The sequence below is a fragment of the Cydia strobilella genome, chromosome 15 (assembly GCF_947568885.1).
Source record: "Cydia strobilella chromosome 15, ilCydStro3.1, whole genome shotgun sequence".
Lineage (NCBI taxonomy): Eukaryota > Metazoa > Arthropoda > Insecta > Lepidoptera > Tortricidae > Cydia > Cydia strobilella.
The window spans coordinates 11055001-11082336 of record NC_086055.1 but is presented as its reverse complement, the minus strand read 5'-3'; the positions used below and the strand labels follow the sequence as shown (position 1 = coordinate 11082336).

At 38.9% G+C, this 27336-nt stretch overlaps 3 protein-coding genes across 3 annotated transcripts in view; 1 reads left to right on the top strand and 2 right to left on the bottom strand.

The window, feature by feature from the left end:
• Positions 1-895: 895 nt before the first annotated feature.
• On the top strand, positions 896-8206 carry LOC134747939 (uncharacterized). Its single transcript, XM_063682616.1, has 13 exons — positions 896-1098; positions 1315-1461; positions 1790-1905; positions 2865-3117; positions 3436-3465; positions 4428-4589; positions 5207-5257; positions 5467-5520; positions 5985-6023; positions 6110-6148; positions 7145-7342; positions 7709-7768; positions 8120-8206. The coding sequence occupies exons 1-13, from the start codon at positions 928-930 to the stop codon at positions 8204-8206; spliced, it is 1407 nt and encodes a 468-aa protein (XP_063538686.1). The 5' UTR covers positions 896-927.
• A 597-nt stretch (positions 8207-8803) lies between these two features.
• On the bottom strand, positions 8804-14084 carry LOC134747740 (uncharacterized). The gene is made up of 6 exons (XM_063682364.1): positions 13824-14084; positions 12252-12431; positions 11165-11296; positions 10624-10806; positions 9378-9520; positions 8804-9109 (listed from the first exon to the last, which is right to left on the bottom strand). Exons 1-6 carry the CDS (start codon positions 14010-14012, stop codon positions 8842-8844), a joined length of 1095 nt encoding a protein of 364 aa, XP_063538434.1. The 5' UTR covers positions 14013-14084; the 3' UTR covers positions 8804-8841.
• A 247-nt stretch (positions 14085-14331) lies between these two features.
• LOC134748049 (cilia- and flagella-associated protein 61-like) overlaps positions 14332-27336 on the bottom strand; it is a 44715-nt gene continuing 31710 nt past the window's right edge. Inside the window, exons 14-29 of the mRNA XM_063682779.1 lie at positions 26960-27136; positions 26253-26478; positions 25593-25711; positions 25177-25305; positions 24675-24869; positions 24084-24212; positions 23521-23687; positions 23003-23157; positions 22511-22709; positions 21893-22062; positions 16890-17062; positions 16309-16480; positions 15573-15743; positions 14960-15070; positions 14787-14852; positions 14332-14552 (exon numbers count right to left, since the gene is read on the bottom strand). Coding sequence (XP_063538849.1) covers positions 14337-14552; positions 14787-14852; positions 14960-15070; positions 15573-15743; positions 16309-16480; positions 16890-17062; positions 21893-22062; positions 22511-22709; positions 23003-23157; positions 23521-23687; positions 24084-24212; positions 24675-24869; positions 25177-25305; positions 25593-25711; positions 26253-26478; positions 26960-27136 — 2575 coding nt within the window. The 3' untranslated portion in view covers positions 14332-14336. The remainder of the gene's footprint in view (positions 14553-14786; positions 14853-14959; positions 15071-15572; positions 15744-16308; positions 16481-16889; positions 17063-21892; positions 22063-22510; positions 22710-23002; positions 23158-23520; positions 23688-24083; positions 24213-24674; positions 24870-25176; positions 25306-25592; positions 25712-26252; positions 26479-26959; positions 27137-27336) is intronic.

The window sequence follows — 27336 nt, the reverse complement described above, 5'->3', positions numbered from 1 at the left end:
TGTAACCGCCAAATCCTTAATTCTGTAGGGCTAAGATGGTCGGCTCTTTATCATTAGTCACCATGCCTGTCACGTTCTAACAAATATGTAAGTGCGAAAGTGACGCATGGCATGACAGGTGATAAAAATGCGACCATGATACCGCTGCTGTGTCCTATTTAAACTTCTTAGGATTTTTTTTGTCATTGGCTCATATTATTTTAGAATTAAAAGAGTAAAATTCAATTTAACTGTCAGTATGACTGCATCAAAAAAATTGTTTTGAAATAGTAAAGCTACGGACCCTCATCATGATATGTTAGTTTCCTTAAAATGTAATATTTAGCCTACACCGAGGCATTTGGAAATCGGAAAATGCCTAGCACAACGAATCATTAATAACAACGAGAAGAAATCACAAAAAAAGAAACGGGACAACATATTATCAAAATTTAAGGTCAGTTAAAGTCAGTTATAATTTATATGACTTCTTCTTTTGCTTTAATTAACCTATGGAATGTAGCCAAGCGTTGATTTTTCTCGGCCATAAGACCAGGGCAAATCAAAACCAAGGGAAATTTGATTAAAATCCAGAAAATTTTTGTAGACCAATTTGGGACATTGTTTTTGACAATTGTAATACGACTATTAAAGTTAGACTTTGGTTTAAAACTTAATTAATTGTTGACGTAACTGGTGACCGAAGAGCTGGCGGCTTTCTCGCACAACGTATCAGCATTGCGATACAGCGGGGAAATGCCGCCAGCATCCTTGGTACAATGCCTCAAGGGCCTATTTTAGATTTAAGCTAGTTATTAATTTCGTTTACGTAGTACCACTGTATATATTTTGACTATTATATGTAATTAAATATGTTTCAATTAATAGTCTGTGTCAATTAAAACTGACGTTTCAGATGACTACACAATAACTAATTAAACCTCTACGATGTCGACCTCAAAGCATCTGTTAGGCAGCTATTCCGTACCAAATGTAAACTTGGTGTACGTTTGCCTCGTCGGCAACATCACCCCAGGAAACCCGGGAAAGTCCACTGTTGGCTGTGAGTCGGGACTCAGTCAACCGTCGCTTCACATTATTGACAATGTTAATGAAGAGGTAATGATTTAATGAAATGCTCCCTCTTACTGTAACAAAATGTAGATATAGAATAACAATATAATTGCCTAGACAGGTAAATATTCTTAACTCATCTTTTAACGCGCAAAGCGAATCTGAGTAAATGTAGCAACAATTAAGCCAGTACCTAGGGCAATAATAGGTTCACTATGTCTGATCTGAATATTAATGTGATTCGTTTGGTCTTCTGTTTAGGTTGGCACCAGTAAAGACAATGACACTGCAATAGAAGTCCAAAGATCCGTAGCATTCCACGAACTTATCGAGAGTACTGGGAAACTTGGGAACCTCGAATATTTTCCCGAGAAAATCGAGGAAATAGCATCGGAAACAATACCTCTGGTAATTTTATGAAAACAGACTGTACTTATTATAATGCAAATAACTAATTTGTCACACGCAAAAATTATCAGATTTTGTCTATTGTCAGAATATGTATCTATCATGTTAAAATTTTGCCGGATCGTAAAATGTTGTTCTGAGATTTTCTTCAAAAGGAAGTTGGAGGAGAAAAAGTCGAAAAATGGATCCTGGAATCTTATGCAGCAGCTAAAGATGTAACTGGGATACACGTTGTACCTAACGAGACAGATAGAGATAGAGAGAGACGTGTATAAAATATAGTAGTTTCAAAATATCTAGTATTAAACGATTTTTTATTGAATTTTAGCCACCCCATAATGAAGAGGATGGAGAGGACGAGAACAAATGTGGTAATCCAAAAATTCTGAGCCTAACCAAAACCAAGTGGCTCAGTGAGAGTCGAGATGGATCTCCTGACGCAAGGTGGGTGGACGACATAGTCTAATGTTCACCTGGCTTGAGCAAATGTCCCATTTATGATTTCTAGACAAAATGTCGTCCCTTTGTATTGTTAGGTGTTATTCGTTATTGCTATCTTTTACCATATTGGTGAAAAACAAGCTTATCTACTGTTTGCCTAGCCAGCGGACCGGGCTTTATCAGTTTGATCTATTTTCGAATCTGCTGGTCATAAACTAGCAACGGTATCGACGAATCTTACCAACATTGATAAAATTTCATGTTCGCATTGAGCTGAAAGCGAATGATTAGATGTGATATCCTTCCAACAAAGTTAATGCACTAACTGGTGCCATGGTTAGACGTAAACGAGAGTCAAGTTACTAACAAGGAGAAATGTGGTAAAGGTAACTTTGCATTTATAAATACCTATTTGGGAGCGGTTTTATGATATAATATGATTTATGATTTATTGGTAAATATTTACATTTACAAGTCATTTCTACAATTAAGCATTACAATAATACAATTAATAACATTACAAAACATAATTATTACAATTAGTAACAAAACATTTATTATATTCCTATATAATTTAGTAGGTACGCGATTGAGCCAATGACGCGTGGCCATCGAAGAACTCGTCAATGGTATAGCAAGCCATTTCTAATAGTACGGCTTTCAGTTTGCGGACAAATATTGCATCGCTAGGAGCTTGCTTTATTTCATCGTCCAGTATGTTGTACAGCCTCACTATCTTAATTTTGTATTCTTAATTTACTTACGAAAATCTGGCATAAAACCCAACAATTATTTTAGAGAATATCCGCTTTGAAAAATCAGTAGTTATCAGTTTGTTTATTACTATATTTTTTAGGTACTCGTTTTTTTTTTGCAAGTTGTGTAATCTGCGATATGCATAAATGTATAGGTATCATAAAACCAAAAAGATAAAATTTATTATAACTTGTGTTCATATTTAGAGAGTCATTGATGCAGTCCACGTCAGAAAGCTCGGTCGGAGAAGATCTGCCTGAACATCACTCTACCCATAAAGCCCTATCCACGGTCCTAGCCTTGGACAAGGAACACAATCTGTTCGGCCTGTCTAACACCTACATACAGCTAGCGAACCCGAAGACTTGGAAGAAACTGCCCAAGGATAGCGACAGTAAAGCCGTCTTCCATCAGACTGCCATCGTTCAAGCTTGTTTCAAGACGTGCTGTAGACGTAAAGTGATTACATTTATTTACTTACTGCTCAATATAGCCTACTACACCATTCCCGGTTACGCCACCGCGAAACTCATACAAAGTTTTTATGATTGCGATATGGTCAAGTGGTTCAATTGATACTTGATACCTCATTTTATCCTTCCTTAAACAGGAGTTATTTTGTACTTAATATTTTAATATCGATGTTGAAATTTTGTGAATCAATCTACTTTAAAGAATACAAAAGGCGCCATTTTTTTTGACTGATTGGTTACATTGATTTTGATATCACAGATCTTGATTGTACTGTCTCAATAATTCGTTTCTGTTTTATTACAGAGCAAAACAGACTTACCATTATCATTGAAGGTGAGCTTGTCTTATACATCCTTATATCTGCACACAAATCTACGTTTAGTAAACTTGTCATTCGAAAATATAAAGCAAACTGGTAAAGCAACTAAACATAGAGACTTAACGTCGTCTCTATGTTTTTATTATTATTAAAAAAAGGCAAGCATTTGACCGCAATCTCACCTGATGGTAAGTGCCGATGCAGTCTAGGATGGATCATGCTTACCTAAAAGATGTCTATTCACTCTTGATTTAAAAAGATCCAAGTTATAGTGGACTGGGAATATATTTGCAGGAAGTGAATTCCACTCCTTAGCCGTTCGCATGATAAAGCTGGATGCATAGCGCTTAGTACGAATCAGTGGCAGAGTAACGACGTAAGGGTGAAACGCAAGTCCGCGTCTAGTCCCACGGTGGCAGAATTGAGATGGGGGGATTAAATTATGTAATCCCATCGCACACTCCCCGAAATGTATCCTGTAGATTAGTTGATTTACCTATCTTTCACTTTTTCTTTTCTTAAACCATGTCGGTGACAAACAAGCGGTTACTGTAGTGTAGTAGTTCAGTTATCGCACGCGCGTTGCCGGCGTTGTCGAGCCTTTACAAACCTTTACACTGTGTTTGATAAACTCCATACTGTAGTCCATCGAAAAACCTTCATCATCATCATCATCATGTCAGCCGATAGACGTCCACTGCTGGACATAGGCCTCCCCCAAGGCTCGCCACTCCGACCGATCCTGTGCCGCTCGCAACCACCGAATTCCCGCGACCTTCACCAGGTCGTCGCTTACCTTACGACGACATTATATTCATTAATCGAAATTAAACTATCGTGAAACATATTTCAAAAGATCAGTATGGTTTCACTCACTATGATTTGCTCACAAATTGTCTTTTAATTATACATCTATCTGTTTCCAATCGGATGTCCGGTAGTCGATGACTGAGATGTTGCCCACATAATGTTTTAGTGCGGAGGCTGCAAGTCAAAATGTTCGTGCGCCAGATGTCGCTCATGCACCAGTTGCACGTCGCTATGCCGATCCTCGTGCTCTACGTGTGCCATCCCCTGCACCACTCCTTGCACAGTGCCGTGCGGGTCACCTTGTGTGGTGCCGTATCCGTTGTTTTGGGTAAGCATCTGTGATGTTACTGCGTCATAATATGTCGCTACTTCACTTAGTTGCACGTCGCTATGCCGATCCTCGTGCTCCACGTGTGCCATCCCCTGCACCACTCCTTGCTCAGTGCCGTGCGGCTCATCACCTTGTGTGGTGCCGTGTGCGTTGTTTTGGGTAAGTATCTGTGATGTTACTGCGTCATATGTCGCTACTTCACTAGTTGCACGTCGCGTCGCTACGCCGATCCTCATGCTCTACGTGTGCCATTGCCATCCCCTGCAACCTGCTACACTCCTTTCTCAGTGCCGTGCGGGTCACCTTGTGTGGTGCCGTGTCCGTTGTTTTGGGTAAATATCAGAAAAGATGCGTCCTGGCCCCGTCGACCACATGCAAATCGCTAACGCTCCGTAGCGAACGAAACGCAACTGCCACTGTCATACTGATTAATAAGTGCAAGCGATCGTCACCTTGGCTAGGCCGCCTGAGGGCCTACCGCCAACATCGAAAATCGTTTCGAAGCGGGGTAACGAAATTTCATATCAACATCGAAATTCGGTCTTCTGCGCATGTCGCATATAGGGTTAAATATATAACTATGCGTATTTTTAAACATATATTTTTTATTGCAGAACAAGCCGTGTTCCCCTAAGCCTTGTCCATCGAAGCCCTGCCCAACTTGCGTGAGTACAATTGATAAAGCTAATTGATAAAGAGAGCTAAGAGATATTTTACCCTTTAGAACGCCAAGAACATCTAAGGTCGTCATTACTACATTGGCTCGCTTGCGCCCGGGACCTTTGCGTTTGAGTGATGTTTGTGTTTATGACATAAAGCGTTCAAAAGGTTAATCTAAAAAGCAGTTTTCAACGTCATTTTTCTGTTTTTGCAGTCCGGCTGCTGCACACCTGCTTGCAGTAAAGAATGCCCACGATTTGGACTTCAGGTGAATTGTGATCACTGTGATCAGTATTAAAATACAATCTTTATAAACTGAAATGCATAAAGGCCTCTTGTCCACGGCACGGCGTGTTAGCGGTACACGACGCGGTAAAACAACGGACAGCACAACGTATTAGGTACTACTCAGTTGTGAGGGACTGAAACGTGAAGACCTCCGGTGCCGTCAAGAAGCTCTTAGAGACTGCCAAGTGCCATACAACACCGGTACCGTATACCGGTATAGCACTTGGCAGCACTTACGCGTGGTGCGCCGGAGGGGTGGGGGGCGCGGTGCACACGGCTGCCGGCGTGGTTGCGCCGTGCTAAAACCGTGGCCGTGTACAAAACTCCATAGTAGCCCATAGTAGCACATTTGTTTTTTTTTACCGCGAATTATTACTGCAAAAAAACGTGTGTGCAAGAGGCCTAAGTGTAGGTATGCTATTAACAATGAGTTAAAATTTTCAGGTGTCAGTCATCAAGAAGCCAAAATATGATACGGTATACGTAAGTATTTCACTACATATGATTTTCTTTGAAGTTATTAGCATAAGAATAAAGATAAGTACTAATTTGTTAATGTGTCTTTTTAGACAGAAATCGTGCCAAAATCGAGTTGTGTTCTAGCAAAAGTAAGAAACCTTTACTTAATAGTATCCGTAGCATTCTGTATATATGTGACTTTAGACACAAAATATTCCATAATTTATTGCTTACTCTTGACAAACATGGTGGAGCCCTAATTGTAGGACTTGTAGGAAAGTAGACCTAACTTAAAAAAACCGGACAAGTGCGAGTCGGACTAACCCACCGAGGGTTCCGTACTTTTTAGTATTTGTTGTTATAGCGGCAACAGAAATTCAATTCAATTATTTATTTCAAATCATTTTGATCCATAAAAATATCATCTAAATACATCCTCTACTTTATCATTACTTTATGCATTTTTAGCTATTACGATTCATGAGATACAACCTGGCTACAGACAGACGGACAGATGGACAGTGGAGTCTTAGTAATAGGGAGTTTTTACCCTTTAGGTACGGAACCCTAAAAACGTAACGTAGTGTTAATCAGCATGCTGAAATATTACTTGAAACCTGGAGCACGCTTTGCCCGAGGCTGTATAGAGACAGTACCCTTTATGAAGGATTCTGGAGGCCGCAAGGTCGCGCTGAAGCTTCAGTTGCAGGCATGTACGTTGTAAGTTGAAAAAATGTTCCAAAAACTTAGAATAGAACAGAATCAAAAGATTTCACAAGAGATCTACAGCTCATATACGTTTCTCGTGGGATTACCTGCATGAAACTACTTACGGCCCGGCTACGACATTGCGCGACCGGCGGCGGCGGCAGCGACAACCATAGGTTGGAGCAAGAGTAGCAAGACACAGCGATGGGACCTTTCGTTCCCACCTATGGTTGCAGCCGTCGCCGCCGCCGGTCGCGCAATGGTCGTTCGTGGCCGAGCCGTTAGACTGCTAATCCACCCTTGGCTAATTGCTATTATATGCTCATGCAACCACGATCCCCACTGTATACTGCGATTCTCCTGCTTACCCTACCGCGAGCCCTGTTTCTGGTGCACACTGCTTGCTAATGAATTTGCAATTTGAATTACCATCACAGCCATTCCTCGCCCGCTCTTGTAACCACCACCCCTGCTGCATACCGCCCTCCTCCTGCTTCCCGTACCTTATGCCGTGTTTCTGGCCCTCGCGCTCGGCGGCCCCGTGTAGTGAGCCGTCGCAATGCTTCCACAATCCGCCGTGCCCGAGGGGCCGGACGCCGAGGAGCAAAGCGCATCCGCTAGAACTGTGTCCTCATGTGAGTTTCTTGTTCTTGTTACCCGCCCGGCCAATTCAAGTAACGGTCGCGACTATTTTTATAGGTTTCGGGTACTGACTGCTGTTCAACCACCAAAAGAAATTAATGAACTGACTTTTTTATATTGGGGATACCAGAGAAAAAGGCAAGATAATTGAAAGAGCCTAATAATTTATTGCCCCAAAAACCAGTGCCATGGCTAAGGATTTTCTTCATCGGCATTATGTGGAGTGGCATCCATTTTAGTGTTATGTATTATAATAATTAAGATGCATTACATGTTAAGCTTCTTGTTTAACACTAAAAAAAACAATTATTTCTATTATTTGGTTTAAACTAAATTTTAATGCTAATTATTTTATCTAGGGCCAGCCCTGCGTCGGAAAGGACAAAGGCGGAAAATGTGAAAACTATTCTTGCATTGGGGTAAGAATTTAATCGTTGTAAACCTTGTAACTTTACCACTAAGCGCCACTTGCACCATCCCACTCACTCGGTGTTAACCGGTTAAACCGTTAATCCAGTGTCAAACTGTACCGGTAACCAACCGGTGGCAACTCCAGGTTTAACCGGTTAACCCCGGGTTAGTGGGTCTGTAAACTTCACTGATAATGTAGCTATTTGAGGGTAATTCTCTGAGAGTATGTTTACGGTTGCGTCTAATTGCCACGACTCTTTTCATACATTTTGTATGGGTCGCGGCAATTAGCCCGCAGGCATATTTTTTGAAAAATGCTCATATAAAAATAGGATTCTAAAGTGCAATACTCGTTTCAGCGCAACAATGAAGCATTGGCAAAAGCGTTGGCTAATTTATGTAAGTGCTTTTTTACATGGTTTTGTAGAACTAGTCCTAATGACTAATGAGGTTCTTATATTACGTTAAGCCCTCGTATGCCGCGAACGCGGATCCGCGTACAAGGCAACTATTTGAAAAAAAACCGGCACAAATAAGAGCAAAGTGGAGGAGAGAGTGGTTAAATAAGAGCAGATAGGGTTCGTTGTCTATTCGGCACTACTTAGCTCCACCGTTTCGTTCTCGGTAGATTAGTATTACAACCCTTTTCCAGGCTACAAGGTTTTCCCAAAAAATCCAAATATACTCCTTTGATGATTCATTTGAAGAAATGGCGCATTTCCCGAAAGAGAAATCTAATTTCAACATTAAACCGGAATGCTAAAGTTGAAATCATATATGGTCGATAGACTATAATACTATGCCTGGAAAAGTGTTAAAACGACAAAACTATATTAACTACCCCTAAATGGCTAAATAAATGTTTGTGTGAAAAAGAAAAGACTAATTAGCTCCGGCTTCTGTATGTTTTTTTTGTGCTTCGCTATACACTGATAGGTATATCGTTATTGTATTTATTTTAAATATTGTTTTTAATTTTCTCATTTTTTCCTTTTCAGAACAAGGTCTAAGAAACCGGACAACACAAATAAGATTTCAATCAATATACTTTTATAAACAACATTTACAATTTCAAAATAAACTATAGTTCAAAATCTCTGGATACGATATATCTTTCCTTGCACGGCTTGTGCGGCTTGACGTGTTTTATCTGGTCAATCACGGAATATGGGGGTGTTCCCTGGGCTATGTGGCAGTAATCGCTACAATACATGAAGGGGGCAATGTTGGTCTGGTAGGGATTAGGGGGGAAAGGTGGCAAGTCGAATTTCTCTCCGTGACCCCAGGAGGCGAGACTGGAGATGGCGAAGGGTATCTTGAATTTCCTCTTTGTTTCGGATTCGAATACTCTGAAACATGGAAGTTCGTTTAATATAGTTAGGTATATGCTAATAATGATATCTTTATTAACATGTGTAACTTTTTTGATACTTAAGACAAATGGCGTTCAAAAGGTGTAAAACTGATAAATAAATCCACCAAGACTGAACTTTCAGAATACCTCCCATTGCTAAAGTTGCAGGACAATAAAACAGGAGGTTGAAAAGTTTAATCCTTCACCACACTCGTGCGAGCAGCGAGGTACAATGAGGTTCGGTACAGTAGGTGTTTACTCACCCCTTTATATTGTTGACGGGGTTGTGGCATGCAGCTACTTCGTGGTACTCTTTCTTCACGTGAATTCTGTCGTATACGCCTCGATGAACTTTGGCTGTTAGAGGCATCCAGATCTCCTTGTGCTTTGGACCAAATCCTCGGGTCTAAGGATCAAAAGAAGAATAGGATTCGCTTATACTTTGTCAAGCTCTGCAGCCAAGAACAGGTGCCATGAAGATGGATACTCAGCAAAACACACCTACAGTTGTGAGACCCTATATCCAAAAGGTAGCATACAAGAAATCCTTTCACTTTTTGTCTTATTGTGTTCTTATGTCCTTATTTACACTTAAACCAGGTTATTCTGAAGTGGATGCAAATCAGTTGATATTCCCCATCATACTTATGGTTGGGGAGCCCAAGAGGGGATTTTTGTAGTTACTCGAGCGCGTCAGATTAAGATATGAGTGATATCTTGCTACCCCGTGGAGTCTATCTTTACCACATTTAGCCATCTTTATTGTTGAGCCGTTGGGTGGTGGGGGTTCAACAAATCGTTAAGCAAATTGCGGATTTGGTCATTGTAGTCTAAATAATTGTGCTATTACTAAATCTGATAATTATTTGTACGCATTTCCTTAATCTGTCGGTTACAATGTGAAAATCGGGCGTCGAACTTGTGGTTGTCTGATTAAAGAAATGCGTACAAATAAGTGTCATATTAAGTTATAGAAAAATTATAGCATTAACTGGGAGCAAAACGACCAAATCCACAATTTACTTAACGATTTTTTAACCCTCCACCAACCCCCTAAATTTAAAAAAATCTGTAGACGCTAATCCTGCTCGATGAAAAAAAAACTAAACAACCTTTTTTCTTCTTATCATCTAATCTTTCGATTTCAATAGGTCTCTACGATACTCGAGTAACTACACATATAGCATCGCCGGCTCCCCAGCTATACTCAGGTGTTTAATGTCTTTTGTATCTTGGGACTATAATATGGGACTTGGATCATGACATCCATGACATAATTATTGGTGATACTCGAAATACTCGTAAAACAATTCGGGTAACTCCTTTTTTGCCGCCACGTCAATGAAGTAATAAAGTGCCATCAACGACAATCCACAAATTGCACATATAGACAACCCATATATATAATATATCAAGTCGTGGCGTGTGGGACACGAAATGTACTGACTTTATATCAAGTCAATGGCGGCGAAAAGGTTAAAATATTTGTTATACCACATATCCACTTACCTTAGGAGTGTTAAATTCAGTATAAAAGGTGATGTGATCCTTAGCGCCGATGCCGTACTGATCTTCAGCGGTGAAGGGCTTGTGGTAGTGCCGGTACGTGGAAACGTAGGGATCCATCAATCTACGGAACCCCGCAGCCGTGTCGAATATAGGCGTTGCCTCGTTTCTGCCGCAAGCTACTACCTGTCAAAAAAATCTGCATAAGCTGCAGCCATCTCTGATCTATCTCTTTCGGAAAATCTTACACAGATCAACCTAGCCCCAAACTAAGCAAAGCTTGTACTATGGGTAGGCGACGATATATATACTTATATATAGATAAATACATACATAGAAAACACCCATGACTCGGGAACAAATATCTGTGCTCATCACACAAATAAATGCCCTTACCGGGATTCGAACCCAGGACCATCGGTTAACAACAACTTACTAAATAATGATCTATTCTAAAAAATAATTTGGTAAGAGTCCTTATAAGTGAGTTTAACCACGCGGACGTAAAGCACAGGGAAAACTGGGAAGTGATTTAAATACTAACATCAAATATATACTCCGGGTCAGGCGGCTTGACGGTGATTTCCGGAGGCGCTAACGGTGACCTGGGGATCCCACGGAAGGTGTCTTTCATTTCCGAGAGCACTGTTGGCTGTCGTATTGTCTGCCCTTGTAACTGCAACGTGTAACTTGTAATTACAAACATAGTAAAGTATCGACTGACTAAATTGAACATTAGAATGGCGGGTGTGTTAGGTGTAAAAGAATTGTGAGACCGACGTGTCAAATACGCAACAATATTAAATACCCTCTAGCCAGAGACCTATAAAAAGGTCTCCCATTCCATTCTATTCTGAATCTTTATTTTGACAAATTAAAATTGAATTTGTATTGGCAAGTTTCGACGTGTGGGAAGCTAGAGGATATGGCAGCGGGGCTATTTCAATGAGAATGAGCCACAAGCCTGATATTCTGTAGTCAATATCAAAAACTCTTCGAGTAAGTACGCTGAGACTGAGATTTTGATGAATGTGGTGTCAATTGATATCATTCGTACTATTTTGTGGTCTGGGTGACATAGGGAACATTTTTAACTAACCATTAAAAAGGAGGAGTATACGAAAAAACCGTACTGGGGTTTTCTGACTGACAGGCCTATCACCTACCACAAAGATGGGTTATAAAACTTTCGCGTTTCGAACACATGTCAACGGTGTCGGATTATTGTAATCACATTCGTGATAGTAATAATTAAAAAATAGATTAATTAAATTGAGCATGTTATGAACTTTCTTATGTTGTTGTTAAAAGATATTTTATTATTGTAAATCTACTGCGGATTAACGGTACTTTTGTAATTAAGTTGGATATTGTGTGTAAATGAATAAATAAATACAAATTAAATTAAATTAAATAACATTTACAATCGGGTCTAACAACAAATACAAATCTCTGTTTTGACATTTTGCTGAGACGTCAGTTACCCGCGTCCACGACCAGTGAAACCTGTGTCGAAACATCGGGAAATAAAGGTAACATAATAAATTGGCGTTAGACCCGATTGTAAATGTGATTTAATAAATATAAATATGCTCTGTCTTAGCATTACAAAAGAATCGAATGAAAAATACCCTTTTCTCAACTCCGGTCATGAATATGACCCTACGGCAGTTGATTGAGCAGTCGGACCGCTCCATGGCCTTGTTCGGGTTGGGCTTCACGCAGTACTCGCCTGTTGTGGTCCTGTAGCTTTCCTTCTCCACGACCATGTCTCGGCCGCATAGCCTCTCTGGTAGCGGTTCATTGATTTTCTGGAAAGTCAAGTAGGGAAATATTATTTAATTGCTCCAATAACAATACATTCCACCAAAAACATTTTCATGTAAAATGTTGCCAAGACGAAACCATAAGGTTCGCACGGACAAAAAATTATCAGATTTCTTGTAGAGCCAAGCTTCTAACTACAAGCCCTAACGTCACAATACCTTAGTCAAAATATGTGGTAGGCGTTTCGCTACCGTCACATGGGCGTAAGGGAAAAATTTATTCAGTATTCATTATTTTTTATCGTACAATATATATGGGGGCATCTTTTATACAATCTGCTTTTTACTGCTGATTCCCCTTACAAACTTTAACCCCCTTTTCCCCCCTTACGCCCTTTTCCACCCTCTTTTCACCCTGATGGGGTGATTCTATATCCTTCCCCATAACAAAAACTATCTACGTACCAAATTTCAACTAAATCGGTTCAGCGGTTAATTGATTCTCAGCCCTCAAGGACTAAACATTTCAAGTTTTTGAATTTTTTTGTTGTTTGTGTTTATAAGACTATCTTACATACCAAATTTCAGCTATGCAATTGAAATTTAATTTTTATGCTGAATAAGTCCACTATTGACATCATATCCCGAGAATTTTGTTTATCTAGTATAATCCAAACCAAAGTTACGAGGGTTAAAAAAAAACGAGGAAACCGCTTCGGGAAAAGGTAGGTAGTGCCCTTGCGCTTGGCTTTGCTCGTCTTGGCTCGTTTTACATGTAAAATTATACAATTCTGGAAATATAACGAACTGTACGTATTCTTTTATATTTTGTACGACGTACGTTAATCTGTTTTTTTGCCATTCCCAAAAATAGGTTGGTTAATAATTTGATAATTTTTGGTTGTTTAATGCACAATAATTTACCCTTCCCTAAATAACAAAGCCTCCCCTAAGTACACTTTTTCTTCTCGGGGTTGAATAAACGAGTTAGACCAAGTCTGCAACGATTTTGATAGCATACGCAGTGTAAGTGTTATTTATACGTCATAATTTATGGAAGTTTGACGTTTAAAATAACACTTACACTACGTGAGCTATTAAAATCGTTGCAGATTTATCTTGATCTTACTCTATTTAGCTACGCCTATTCTCGCATTTACTGGGCAAAGACTTTCATTTCGATTGTTAAGACTGTTATTTCACTAGTTAGTAGGTATCTTATAGTGAAATTACGACCAGTTGTTCAGTTTGTCGATACTGTAGTTCGATGCTGTTGTAAGCATCAATCTGATAGCTTTTATCATTCCGAGTAAAATAACAATCCGATTACTTTATACAAATTTTCGACTACTGAAAAATTGGTCAACGTCCTAGTCTACTGTAAGTAGAGACCGTTGTTTATGCATCTAAAAAGTAAGATATGTTCATAATACTTACGCAGTCGAAGGCATAGGGTACATCGGGTATATGGCGAAGTCCAATGCTAGTTGAAGACCTGGTCTCAGTGCTAGATAACCTAAGTGGTATATTGTACTGAACGTTACCCCATGTATTGACATTTTTTATTAGCAGATTGTCTAATTCTAATGGTTTACTTGCACATCCAGTTGGTGCGTCTCCTGCCATATTTAACTAAAAATAGGTTTAAAAAAATGTTATTATAGTGTAATGTCAAAGTAATATCTGACTTGACAAATAGTGCTGTCAGCCTGAGCATAGTAAAGTTTATTTATATTTTACTACTTGTGAAAAGTTTAAACCAAAAAGTTTAGTGAATAGACATCGTAGCTATAGACGAAAATACAAACGGGTGTGGGCATCCCCGGTACCCAAATATTTCGTTTATTTACGTGTGTATTTGGTAGAAGTTTAGTGATAATTGTAATTCATCCAAATCAGGTTTTAAGAAGAAAAGACGGATTTTATTCTCATTAATTTATTTCCAACCATTTATTCATCCTTAAAGAATCGTGATGCAAGTTTCTTTTCCTTCTTCTTAAACTCGTCGAAGGCAGGGTGGTGGCCGATATCGTGTTGGAAGTCGGGCTTCTGCCAGGGCTGGTAGTACATGGGCAGTAGCAGATCGTTCTGAGATACCCACTCTAGGACGTACGCCGCAATGGCTTCCACGTGCGGAGACTTCTCGAACTTTGAGCGGATAGCCGACTGCAAGTTATGATTTATTTACAATATAGATAGTAACTAAAAATTAAGAACTATTAGGTTACCTACTGAGGAACTGTATATTGTGTCGTTGGCCGGGCAAGATGCCGTGTGCTTAGATCTAGATGTCGTTAGGTGTCTCTACTGTTACTAAAAACAACAAACAAATCATACTAGGTACAAACAAAAGAACAAAATACAGTGTTAGTGTGTTCCGGAAATTATTGCAGCACTCACTGTCTTCTTGTATTTTTCGTTGGCCTCCGTCAATGCTTCGCTAAGGGTTTCCCCATTGGGTTTATCCTGTAAAAAATTACAGGTCAATTCATTCAACCCCATAATTGCTAAAGCAAACAGCAGTAAAAAAACAAGGTTAAATGAATTACAAAAATATTGAGTATTTTAATTACCAGAGGTAAAATTTCCTTGACAACAGCAAACAATTCATCAATATGGTCGTGATACAAAAACATGATCCCCGGTGAATTGAAGAAATCGTATAAATTGTCCACTTTCTTAGTCTGCAATATAAATGTTAGGATGATGTTCCTTAAATTTACAAAATGTCCTTTAATTTTTATTTCCTTTTATTTAACAAAATGTAATTTAATTTATTTAGAAGGTGGCTCTACTTATTACAAAATTAATTTAGTCTGGGGTAAAGGATTGTCAGTACCTATGATTTTTCTACGATATGCTTTTGGACTTCGGTGCGCCGTTGAAAAGTGTCATTAGCTCAGTTTGTTAGAAAACTGGACCGGTGTTCAAGAAGGTCTAGAGTTTGAATTTCTCTCGAGGCGGTGAATTTTCCCATTATTTTTAATAATATTCTTGTGTCTGTCTTGAATGGATACGTAAGGTATCTTTATAGGTAAACTAGGTACCATATTGTCGGTGCCCCACCAATGGTTGGCAGGTTGTCATACCTTTTACAGCGGCGTCTTACAAAAATAGGTGCCAAGACTGATATTTCCAGTACCAATCGTTGGGTAGTTTATCCTACCGAAATAATAATTGACTTACAGTGTATTTTATATGAATATTGTTCAATATTGCTGCAGGTTTTCCAAAAAGAGCCTTGAAGTGGGCGATGGAGTATTTTGTAGGGGTCAAGCACGTGATGCCGTCCACGACAAAGTTTGGAGTCATGTGCAACTTGAAGTAGCCCATTTTAAATGTCTCCATCACGAAGCCCTGAAAAAAAAAAACAATTATGGAGTAACTCATATTTTTAGGCTCATTGAACGAATTTATACTTTTATCGTGGACCTCCACGGCAACGACACTATTTATCGTCGCGAAAAAGGAGGGGATAAATCGTGCTTTTTTTAAATAGTGTCATGTTTCCGGAAACGCGGCGCTATCGTTATACTTACACATTGTTTTCGGGTCTGTAATTGTGCTATCCGGGATACAGCGTTTGTGTTTTGTGATTGTGAGGTTTAGTGTGTCTGTGTGTGTATAGTATACTAGTGTAACTAGTGTAAAGTAATTTTGAAAAGGAAGAGATTGAGAAATGAAGGAATGAAGAGATGACCACGGTAACGGATAAAAACTTATTGTTATCCTTAGAAGTTATTATGCCACTCCTTCATGTCACTCCTCCATACAGGTTGATGATTCTCAAAATAAGAAACCACCGATGACTTGTAAGTGTCACGTGGCTATCTTTTTACAATTTGGAATATGCTCTACAAGCAATGTTTTCATGACCTGGACGGCCTCTGAAGCTAATGACACCGGTTTCTTTTAAACTTACATTAAAGTTCAAAGACTGTACATAAGGATGTGGTATCTTCATCCCCGGAGCCCGGACCTCCAGATATTGCAATCCCCCTGGCATAATGCAGTACTTAGAGTGGGCGTTCTTGTACACTGGGAGCCTGTCGTACTCCTTATGTGATTGGTGCTTTGAATCACGCTTCAAATTCCTACAAGATATATAGTTGACGTTAAAATTATATTATCCGCAGAACAAAATTGATGACGATGGTTGTAATACTTCTTATTCACAGTTGCTAGTTGGTCGTAGTAAGAGTTAAAGAGGCAGTCCCTCCCGTCCCGTCGCTATTTTTGTTTGCTTTATTATACTAAAGCTACCGCCAACCGGCAGCTATTAAACACGCTTAATTTGCAACTACCAATGGGGTTGTTGGGGTTGGTGACTGCGGCAGTTGACTGTAAACGCGCCAATTTTGTCATAAAGTTGAAACTAATTTCTTGATGCGATATAAGGTTCTAGTATAATATTAACTATACTGCTGCTGTGGCTTTAAACACTTAGTTGCATTATGAACTAAATTGCGCACTGAATGTGATAACAATGCAGTGATACTTAACGATTTATAACTGTAGAACGACTCCCCAGCATTTTCAGCAAATGTTCTTGCAGTACTCGGATAAATAGTAGAATCAAAACTAACGCTCTTTACAGAGGTCTGCATCGATTTTCTACAGTTAGGTTTGGTCTCTGAGAACAACGGGTCCAGCTGGTTTCTTATTTGTATTCCAAGCTAGAACAGATATTTTTAACTGCAAAGTACTATCTCTATAGCTATTTAAAATGAAGAATCAAAATAGACATTAATTTAAATTAATTAAGTAACTAATTAAAATTAGTAGCCTTGGTTTATTTAAAGAACTGTGGGAATGTTAAATAATAGTCTGTAAAACGTTAAAAACATTTTATTTTGATAATTGTAGTATTTGTAGTTCGTTTCTGAACGCAACCTATTGAAAGAATCCTCTGAAAGGATCCTGTAGAATCTGCCTGTCATTCTGTCTCCGCTTTTTTCAATGTACACGAAATAATGTGTTTCATAGGACTTCCGGTTCGAGCGCCATCTTGATAGTTAGCATCGTGATTAATTACTTTGTTTTTTGCTTATTAATATTGTTTAAAGTGTAATATCGATAGCTTATTATACAGTAAACTAATGTGGTAGTGTGCAGTGAATGGAGAATTAATTTTGAAGCGCGTTTAACCAACATCTTGGAGTCAACGGCCGGTAGTCCACGTGCTTCTTGTAAAGTCTAGCTATCGATTTACAAGAGCTAACAAATCACCGTACACTGTCTTGTACAACCGTACAATTTTTGTCGTTTGTAAACCTCTCAATACCTTGATACTGGCGAAATAGTCCCACTGGGCTGAAGCCATAATTTTAAAAGAAGAAGAAGAAGAAGAATGTGTTTCATATAAAATAAATAAGTATTCAAGTATTAAAAACCTCTGATTTATTATTTAAAAAAACCTCTCATGGTAGCAGAGGTCCGTGGTTCTTCACGAGTAAAACAAGTAAAAACAAGTACAACAGTAATACGATTTCTCTGTGACAAATGTGGCAGTGTTGAGAGAAGCTAAAATAAAGAAAAACGATGGAGATACCAATTACGGCAGCGGAATTAGCCAACATTCAACGCCTGGAGGACGCCGAATCGTTCCCGATATGGAAATTTCAAGTCGAAATCCTATTTAAAAGCTACGGTTTGTACGAAATTGTGTGCGCATCGACAAACGCCGTCGAAAGTGCCGGTTCGTCCCAACAAAGCCTGAAAGATGCGCAAGCTCAACGCATTATTATGCAAACTATTGATAAAAAACACTTAACCTTAATTATGACATGTGAAAGTGCCTACCACATGTATAAGAAACTATGTTTCCTATTCGAAAAATCTGATGAACAACAAAGGTGCAAATTAATGCAGAATTTCTTTCAATGCCATTATAAAAAGGGCACTTCAATGACAGAACACTTGGGTAATTTAGAAAATCTGTCATTTAAACTACGAGGGCTCGGTGAAAAAATCGAAGAAAAAATGATTATCTCAAAAATCATATCAAGTTTACCTATCGAATATAACAACTTAATAACTGCGTGGGAAAGCACTTCTTTTGCCGATAAAACTCTAGAAAATCTACAAGCCAGAATACTGAGTGAAGAAAAGAGACTGAACAAAAGCGAGCTTGATTCGTCTTCATCCGAAAAAGTGGCTTTCAAAGCATTTAAAAACAAAACTAAGGCGTGTAAAATCTGTAAAAAAACAAATCATCTAGAAAAAGACTGTTTTTACAAAAAGAAATGCAGCATCTGTAAAAAAACAAATCACGAAGAAAAAGACTGTTTCTTTAAGAAAAATAAGACTAAGGAAAAGGTAGCATTTCTAACAACATTTAATAAAACAAGGAACCTTGATGTCGAAGAGTTCGTCGTTGATTCAGGTTGTACTTCACACATGACTAAAAACAAAAATATGTTATCCGAGATTAAAAAAGAAGAAACCAGCATCCAAATTGCTAAAGAAAATGAGAAGATAATATCCACTGGAAAAGGTGTAATTAATTCGGAGAATGTAAACCTGACAGAAGTACTATATGTTCCTGAACTACCAGAAAACCTGATCTATGTAAATGAAATCACCGAAAAAGATGGACAAGTATTGTTCACTAAAAACAAAGTAATAATTTCTAAAAACAATGAAGAAGTGTTAACCGGTGAGAAAAATAAAAATGGCCTGTACTTCATAAAACTGCAAATTAAAAAAGAAGAGACATCTTTATTAACACATAAAAATGATACAGCATTAAACTGGCATATAAAACTTGGTCATGCGGGCAAAGAAACAATGAAAAAAATGCTAGACAAAGTAGATGGCATAAATATAACTAAAAACGACATAGATCAACTCATCAACTGTGAAGTTTGCCTAGAAGCCAAACAAACCCGTTTACCATTTAATACCCAGAGAAAAAGAGCTGAAAGAAAATTGGAAATTATACATACAGACATATGTGGTCCCATAACACCCAACACCTGGGATGGAAAGAAATATATACTCACTGTGATGGATGACTATAGCCATTTTGCAAAAATATACCTGCTGAAAAGTAAAAATGAAGCGTTTGAATACCTGAAAGAATATATACAAGAAGCGGAAAGAACCCACAGCGAGAAAGTAAAAATGATAAGATGTGATAATGGTGGAGAATACACTTCTAATAACATAAAAGAATGGTGCAAACAAAAGGGAATATTACTGGATTACACAATCCCATATTCACCTCAACTTAATGGGAAGAGTGAAAGATTAAACCGTACAATTCTGGAAAAAGTAAGAGCATTGCTGTATGAGAATAACGTACCTAAATATCTATGGGGTGAAGCGACAAGAACCGCGACATATATAATAAACAGACTACCTACAGATGGAAAAGAGGTTACACCCTCAGAGCTATGGACTGGTAAAAGACCGGATCTGAAGAATCTGAGCTACTTCGGAAGTCAAGCTCACAGTAAAATACTTGGAAACCTGAGTAAATTAGACAAAAGATCTGAGAAATTCCTTATGGTCGGATACTCCTCTACTGGATACCGTCTTTGGGATGAAGAAAAGCGACGTATCGTAGAGCGAAGAGATGTAATTTTCTCAAATCTAATACAAAGATCTTTCCAACCTAAAAATATAAAACAACAACCTGTGGTAGAACTGGAAGTAATAAACCAGAACAGAAGAGAAGAAGAAAGAAACGAAGAAAACCCAAGACAAGAAGAAAGAAAAGAAACTCTAAACCAAGATAGAAGTGAAGAAGAAAGAAACGAAGAAAACCTAAGACAAGAAGAAAGAAAAGAAACTCTAAACCAAGATAGAAGAGAAGAAGAAAGAAACGAAGAAAACCTAATACAAGAAGAAAGAAAAGAAACTCTAAACCAAGAAAGAAGAGAAGAAATGCCAAACAAAGAAGAAAGAAGCAAAACTCAAAACCTCCAGAAAAGAGAAGAAACCATTGACTATGGAGAAACTTTCAGTCCTGTGATTAATAACAGTTCTATCAGAACTATGCTAGCTATTGCTGCAAATAAGCAATACCATATCATGAAACTGGATATAAAAACTGCTTTCCTCTACGGAGAGATAACTGAAGATCTGTACATGCAGATACCGGAAGGCTATGAAAAAGAAGAAGGAAAAATATGTAAACTGAAAAGAAGCCTATATGGACTAAAACAATCTCCTCTGAAGTGGAACCAAAAGTTCTCAATGACCCTAAAGAAGAAGGGATTATGCCCACTTAACACAGATCACTGTATTTTCAAAACAGAAAATGGAGATGTTATCCTTGGAATATATGTAGACGACGGATTGCTGATAGGAGAAAATAAAGAAGAGATGCTCTCATTGTTGAAGAAACTTGAAGAAGACTTTGAAATGACTTTTGTAGAAGGTCCTACTTCCTTTCTAGGAATGGAGATAGTTAGAACAGAAAAACAAATAAGAATTGGACAAGAAAAATATGCCAAAAGCGTAGTGGAAAAATTTAAGATGGAAAACTCTAAACCATATCCGACACCATTAGTAAAAGATCTGAAGGAAAAAGACAACGAAGATACAGAAGATGTGAGATTTCCCTACCGTGAAGCTATAGGTTCTTTAATGTACCTAAGTAGCAAGACTCGACCGGATCTGGCATTCTCGGTTAATATTGAAAGTCGTAACATGGAAAAACCTACCAACACTGATGTGAAAAACGTAAAGAGAACCCTAAGATACATACAAGGAAGTAAGAATATAGATATCGGCTATGACACAAACTCGGACCTTACCAAATTAGAAGCCTACAGCGACTCCGACTTTGCTGGAGACCTGGAATCAAGAAGAAGCACTACCGGATACATTATTATGTACTGCGGAGGTCCCTTGCAATGGTGTGCAAGGAAACAACCTATAGTCGCACTCTCAAGCTGCGAAGCTGAATATATAGCTGCTGCAGAATGCAGTAAAGAAGTGCTGTATCTAAAAAGCTTAATAGAAGAAATGTTACAAATAAAAGTGCATGTGAATTTAAAAGTGGACAATCAAAGTGCTATAAAACTGATAGAGAATGGAGTGTTGAACAGACGCTCTAAACATATAGATGTTCGTTATAAATTCATTCATGAAAATGTTGTAAGAGGTAATTTATGTGTAGAGTATGTACCTACTTCATATAACTGTGCTGACATTCTAACCAAGCCATTAGAGCCTGTTAAGTTTAAAAATGTTTGTGAACTAATCTACAATTAAGGGGGAATGTTAAATAATAGTCTGTAAAACGTTAAAAACATTTTATTTTGATAATTGTAGTATTTGTAGTTCGTTTCTGAACGCAACCTATTGAAAGAATCCTCTGAAAGAATCCTGTAGAATCTGCCTGTCATTCTGTCTCCGCTTTTTTCAATGTACACGAAATAATGTGTTTCATATAAAATAAATAAGTATTCAAGTATTAAAAACCTCTGATTTATTATTTAAAAAACCTCTCAGGGAAAACGTTCAGAAACAATAAATCGTGTTTGGCTAGGTACCTTTTCACCGACTTCAAAGGAATCGTAATACTGATGGTTCCTCAACTCAGCGAAGTAGCGCGCGCCGTACCGCGTGGCCGGACCGGCGGCGTAGATCGAGTGGTTATTGGTGCGGCACTCGTGGTCAATCAGAATACCCTCGTCATACACTAAGCTGCTTTTATGGATTGCTGGTTAAATATAAAAAAAGAACGGTTACCAATTAGAGCACTCAGCGCTTCTTTCATAAGACACTTAATACACCAGGGATTGGATTATACAGGGATTGGGACATGGGAAGATACGAGAAATCTAGGGGATTGAGCGGGAGGGGCTTAGCTGTTTATTGACGCGGAGTATCGCTGTTCAGTTTAAGTTTTCCATTTAGACCACAAAGTGGCAAGTTTTCTAGGGCGCAAGAGTGAATGTGCGTGAACTGTAGGGGTCGGCACTCAAATTTTAGATTTAGGCTACAAGCTAGCAAACCCTTTAATGCCCACTGTACCTAATGTGTTGCAATTAAAAAGCGAATAAGTCTTTTATGTCTTATAGAATGGCTTGAGACTAGCGGTCTACTGTCACTGTGTCATCCTGTCCATATTTTATATTCAGTATTAGATATTTATGTTTTTATTTTACCTTGGAAAGCATCAGCATCGATGCCTCGTGTGCTATAATAAAACAGCGCAGCACACTCCAGCTCAACCATTTGGAAGTGCGATAGAAAGCTCACGTGGGTGACCACGTTGCTATCGTCGGTCTTCCAAAACTGGAAGTAGTACGAGCGGAGCACTTTTATGCCGAGCTCTTCTAGGACTTCAGAGATCGTTTGGTCAACCTACAAGGTGAGAAAAATTAGAAACGATTTGAAGATTCAGACCGACTCTTTTCTAGATTGATTACCGTTGTTTGAACCTACGAAGATCACGCTTTGATTCTATTTTTTCCCTTCTCCACTGCCTTTACTTTTCCCTTCATTTTCTTTTTTCCTTCCCATATTAACGAAAATCTACTTCTGCTGGACATACCCTCTCAAGACTCTTTGAATATAATAACGTCCTCGTCTAGTATAAACATCATCACAAGATTACCGGTTTAAAAAAAAACCATTGTATATTAGGTATGACTTACATAAACGTTATTAAATATGGGAACTCTGGTCTTCCGCGGGTTTTCGGACGGAAATGGTTCCACAAATACGATTTTATTGCTCGGAATATTTATTTCTTTCAGCGCTGCTATGCAGCAGTACACTTCCAGTGACGATCCGTACACTATTATTTTATCTAAAAACAGACATACTTACGATAAACATATATATTTAAGTACATAATTTATTTCGCAGTTTCCTGATTTCATAAAAGGGTTAAGGGTAAAGGGTTAGGGGTTAAGGGGTTAGGAGTTTGTTATTTCATGTTTGTTCATTAAACTTTTTGGCAAATAGGTATTTGTGTAAAGTCAGCATCAAACTGTTAGTGACGGCCAAAATGTTGATGTGTTCCGATATATTTAACCACTTTGCCCGTCACTTTCTACTTGAAGCTGGTCGTACAATATCTCCTGGCTAAAAAATAATAGCTGGAAATTCCACAGGAAAGTTTTTTGCTACTAAAAACTGATGATAATTAACATGTTTCAGTTAATATTACCTTTGTTATTCATATTAGTTAAATTGTTGATCTGCCGCAGCACCCTGGTCGCGTCAGAGATTGTGTTGATAATGAACACGTTCGGGGGTGTGTCGTAGCTGGTCTCGATCTGTGGCTCCCGAAGAGATGGGACGTCCAAACGCGTGTACGATGGGGTCATTCCTTGTCTACATGTTGAATGAATTGATTGAATCTTTCTTACAATTGCTTTGTTAAAAAATATAGAAAAAATATGTACAATCTACAAACTCTTTTTTTACCATACCCGATTAGAAGCTTTACTGATGCATATATACCTACTGATACTCATTTCTACAGATTCTCATGTCTATAAATGGCCACGTCTGCGTAGAAAAATTGGGGCCAATTCCACGCGTAATTAAGTATTGGTACGAAAAAAACTAATAGCATGTCGACCTCGCCTCTCCGAAGCACCCAGTCGATTCCATGACTATGAACTACATCTTGCCGTGATTCACGTGACAAGTTAAGAACCCCAGGTTTGTTCACTATATTTATATTTTAGACTTATACCGAATTAAAGAAATGAAAGAAATACTTACTGAATATCCCTTTCTCTATCTAAAACAGCTTTCAGATAGTCCGGGTGTTGAAACTGCTGGCCAAACATCAGGAAGAGTTTGTCGTAATAATATCGCTGTCCGCTTGCTACCGCTATGTATTTATCCTCCCTGTTTTGATATGAGATATAAATAAATGATTACTGAACTACATTGTTCACAAAACAAACCCATCAACCATTTGTCGTAACTAAAAAGAGCTAAAAGCCTTTGGATAAAACAGATAACCGACGCTCCAGCAAAAACTTATATAACAAGCTAAAATGGTATCGCTATGGATACCTCGAGTAGGTAAGTACTGTATATATATATTTATAACAATAATAACAGCATAGATTACAATCGTTCGAAGTTTCTATTATTCAAAATCTCTCTCATCTTAAGCGTTTTCCCGATTGCATCCTCATCTACTGTTTCGAATACCTTCGGCACACATGTCTTCGCTCATAATATCCAGCCAGCATTTGTCGGTCTTTTCACTTCAACCGAGCTTCTACGGTATATCACACCATACCCACATTACTAGTTGCTTTCAGCTGTTTTCACAAATCTTGGTACAGCCAAAACTCTTACTTGTTAATTTCCACCATAGTTCCTTGCACCACGTTGACGTAGTAAGTATAGGGCGTGCTCTGAAGATAGTTCTGTGTGGTCGTGCGGTGGTGCGGGAACATCATTTCCGCGCAAGGATCAGGGTGGCGTACGTACGGCAAGCCGTCGGTCGACACGAGGGTCACGCTCGTGAACGTCAGGTACGATGACGCGTCACTGGAAACCAGCAAAAATTAATCCCGATGACACGCTGGCACTGCAAAGTACCAGTCACTGGCACGGATTTTTGTTGAAAATAAAGTCAACCCTGGTTATTGATGGCGCTTATTATGGGGTGTCTCTAATATGTTAATAGAACAATTCTATTTTCAGTAATCTATTCATCATTTTAGTGTTATCTGTAAGTAATTGTAATTAGTTCATTCGAGGGCCTTTGATCTTCTTGCTTTTTTTACTTTATCAATAAGACAGCTGGTTTGTAGGCTAATTTAGAGTTTAAGACAAATTGATTATTCAAGCTTACCTGAACAAAAGTTTGCTTAGAAATCCCATAGCCGTTCTCGATGCTCCGACAACCACGATCCTTGTATCAACATTAAGCCGGGTCACAGTGGTTAATTTCTTGCTCAGAAACCACGAACTAAACGCCATGCTGAGAGAAAGAAGGAGAACTAACAGCAAGTCTTATCTTATCTATGTAATGTTGTCCCCTTTGTTTTACATCAAGAATCCCGAAGCCAGGACACTGATAAAATAAACAGGAACGGAGTTAAATTTTACGCTTTACAGACGGTCAATTTACTGCAAAAATAGGTGCATTATTATAAAGGCCGGGAAGTGAAATGAATATTGCCATAAACCGAGACGCGTGGAAGAAAGAGGGAGGCCTTTGCCCAGCAGTGGCTACCAAATATGAAATAACAAATAAAGGGAACTCACACTTTCTTGGCCATTTTTCCTATTTTCTTCAACTCCGGAACTAAGCTAAAAACTGGATTCCATTGCCTTGGTTTAAGCGGCACCATGGATAAAGCCATAGAATTAGCTTTGTGGATTACCTAAAACATATTTTTTCATAAAGCTTAGGATCCATAGAGGCGTCTATCCAGAAAGTGGAAAATCATGCAACTTGCAGCCTTAGTGTAGTTATAGGTCGTTATAGGCCGGGGTATAGGCCACATGTTACTCGACGAGTGGCATGGGAAGTATCGATGGAAGTAGGCAGAGACGTAGTGTGGCCGCGCTACTCGTCATGCCGCTCGTCATGCTCCTCGTCATGCCGCTCGTCATACTCCTCGTCATGCCCACCGCTCCCTATTTTGTCGGTATTTTGGCGCGAGTCAAAGGACAGTATGTTGCGTCGCGATTAATCGCGCAAGTAGAGCTGCAGTGTGTGGCCGGAGCAGGCAACATTGCGGCAGCGCGATGAGCATAGTCTGGCCGAGGTATAGCAAGCTAAACATTGTGGCGGACCCTTAGTCCCTTAGTCTTATCATAAAGTAACGAAAGAGTAGTTGTTTCTCCTATATCCACAGTACTATTAAAGCCAAAAAAGGCTGACCGAAGAGACGACCTCTCCAAGTTACGTTAAGAGCTTACCCATTTGTTCCTATACCCAGTAAACCAAATCAGCGTATCAGCCCCTGATAGCCTCATAATCTCCCTAAAGAAAAACCGATAGTGGGCTTCGAACACTGGGTAGACCAAGGCAGTCTTAATGTTGGCGAAACCGACATGCAGTCCCTGGCCCGAGTAATGGTATTTCGGAATACGAAAGGCATCCATGTCATAGCGCGCTTGTAAGAAGTTGATTTGTTCTGGAGGCCTGTAAATATTACACAGTTTAAACTACCTGACTTTAACACGTTCCCTGTCCGGGTGCCCCCAATGTGGGTTCATGAAGCTTTTTTTCAGGAGTCCGTGCTTCCACTATGGGTTCACTACTTTAAAGTGAAAGCACACTTGGACGTGTGACTTTGTCATATCATTTTGTCTACTTATAAGCTTCACAGTCGAACTTTTTATCAGACTCAATTCAATAGTGAACTGGCTTCTAGATTAGCAATAACTGTCTGTACGGGGAAATATAAAACTTTGCCCGATCAGGTTCCCCCTGGATTCTACAATATTCTAAGCAGAAATTCGACATCCAAGTCTAAGGCAAAAATAAATGGATGTTTTAAGAACAACTCTTGTGCCTGTAATATTCCATCACGAGAGGCACCGCTAGGCTCATTTGATCCATCGTCCAATCCAAAAGAACCATCAATCATCCCTGGATACATAAAGAAGGGGGGGTAACTCACTCCAATATTCCGAAGCCCACTACATCAAGTCCACAAACGAAGACATAGGCCTCATGCTGCTGCTTGCCCATGATGCTGTTTTCGACCATCCACACGGCCTCCTTACCGTCCAAACTTTGCATCCATCTGGATATCTGAGGAACATCTACCATCTCCGCTTTACGGACGGTCAATTTACTGCAAAAATAGGTGCATTATTATAAAGGCCGGGAAATGAAGGGATCACCGTTAGTTAAGCTGAAGTGAAGAGGTTAGGTAATATCTGTCTGTTCCGGGCGAAAAATGCGAATTAGTTCAAGTTCTACAAATTATTTAGCCACATTGAACACGCGGACTTTGAGGAGTTAATTACCTTCCCTGTCTGGGCATTTGTATGA

Coding starts and splice junctions, on each gene's coding strand:
- LOC134747740 (XM_063682364.1), bottom strand. CDS start 14,012: ATGGCAGGAGACGCACCAACTGGATGTGCAAGTAAACCATTAGAATTA. Junction 10,807..11,164: donor ACCCGGAGTATATATTTGAT/GTTAGTATTTAA, acceptor TTTTTTTGACAG/GTAGTAGCTTGCGGCAGAAA. Junction 9,110..9,377: donor CCCGTCAACAATATAAAGGG/GTGAGTAAACAC, acceptor TCCATGTTTCAG/AGTATTCGAATCCGAAACAA.
- LOC134747939 (XM_063682616.1), top strand. CDS start 928: ATGTCGACCTCAAAGCATCTGTTAGGCAGCTATTCCGTACCAAATGTA. Junction 5,258..5,466: donor CGAAGCCCTGCCCAACTTGC/GTGAGTACAATT, acceptor CTGTTTTTGCAG/TCCGGCTGCTGCACACCTGC. Junction 6,024..6,109: donor CAAAATATGATACGGTATAC/GTAAGTATTTCA, acceptor GTGTCTTTTTAG/ACAGAAATCGTGCCAAAATC.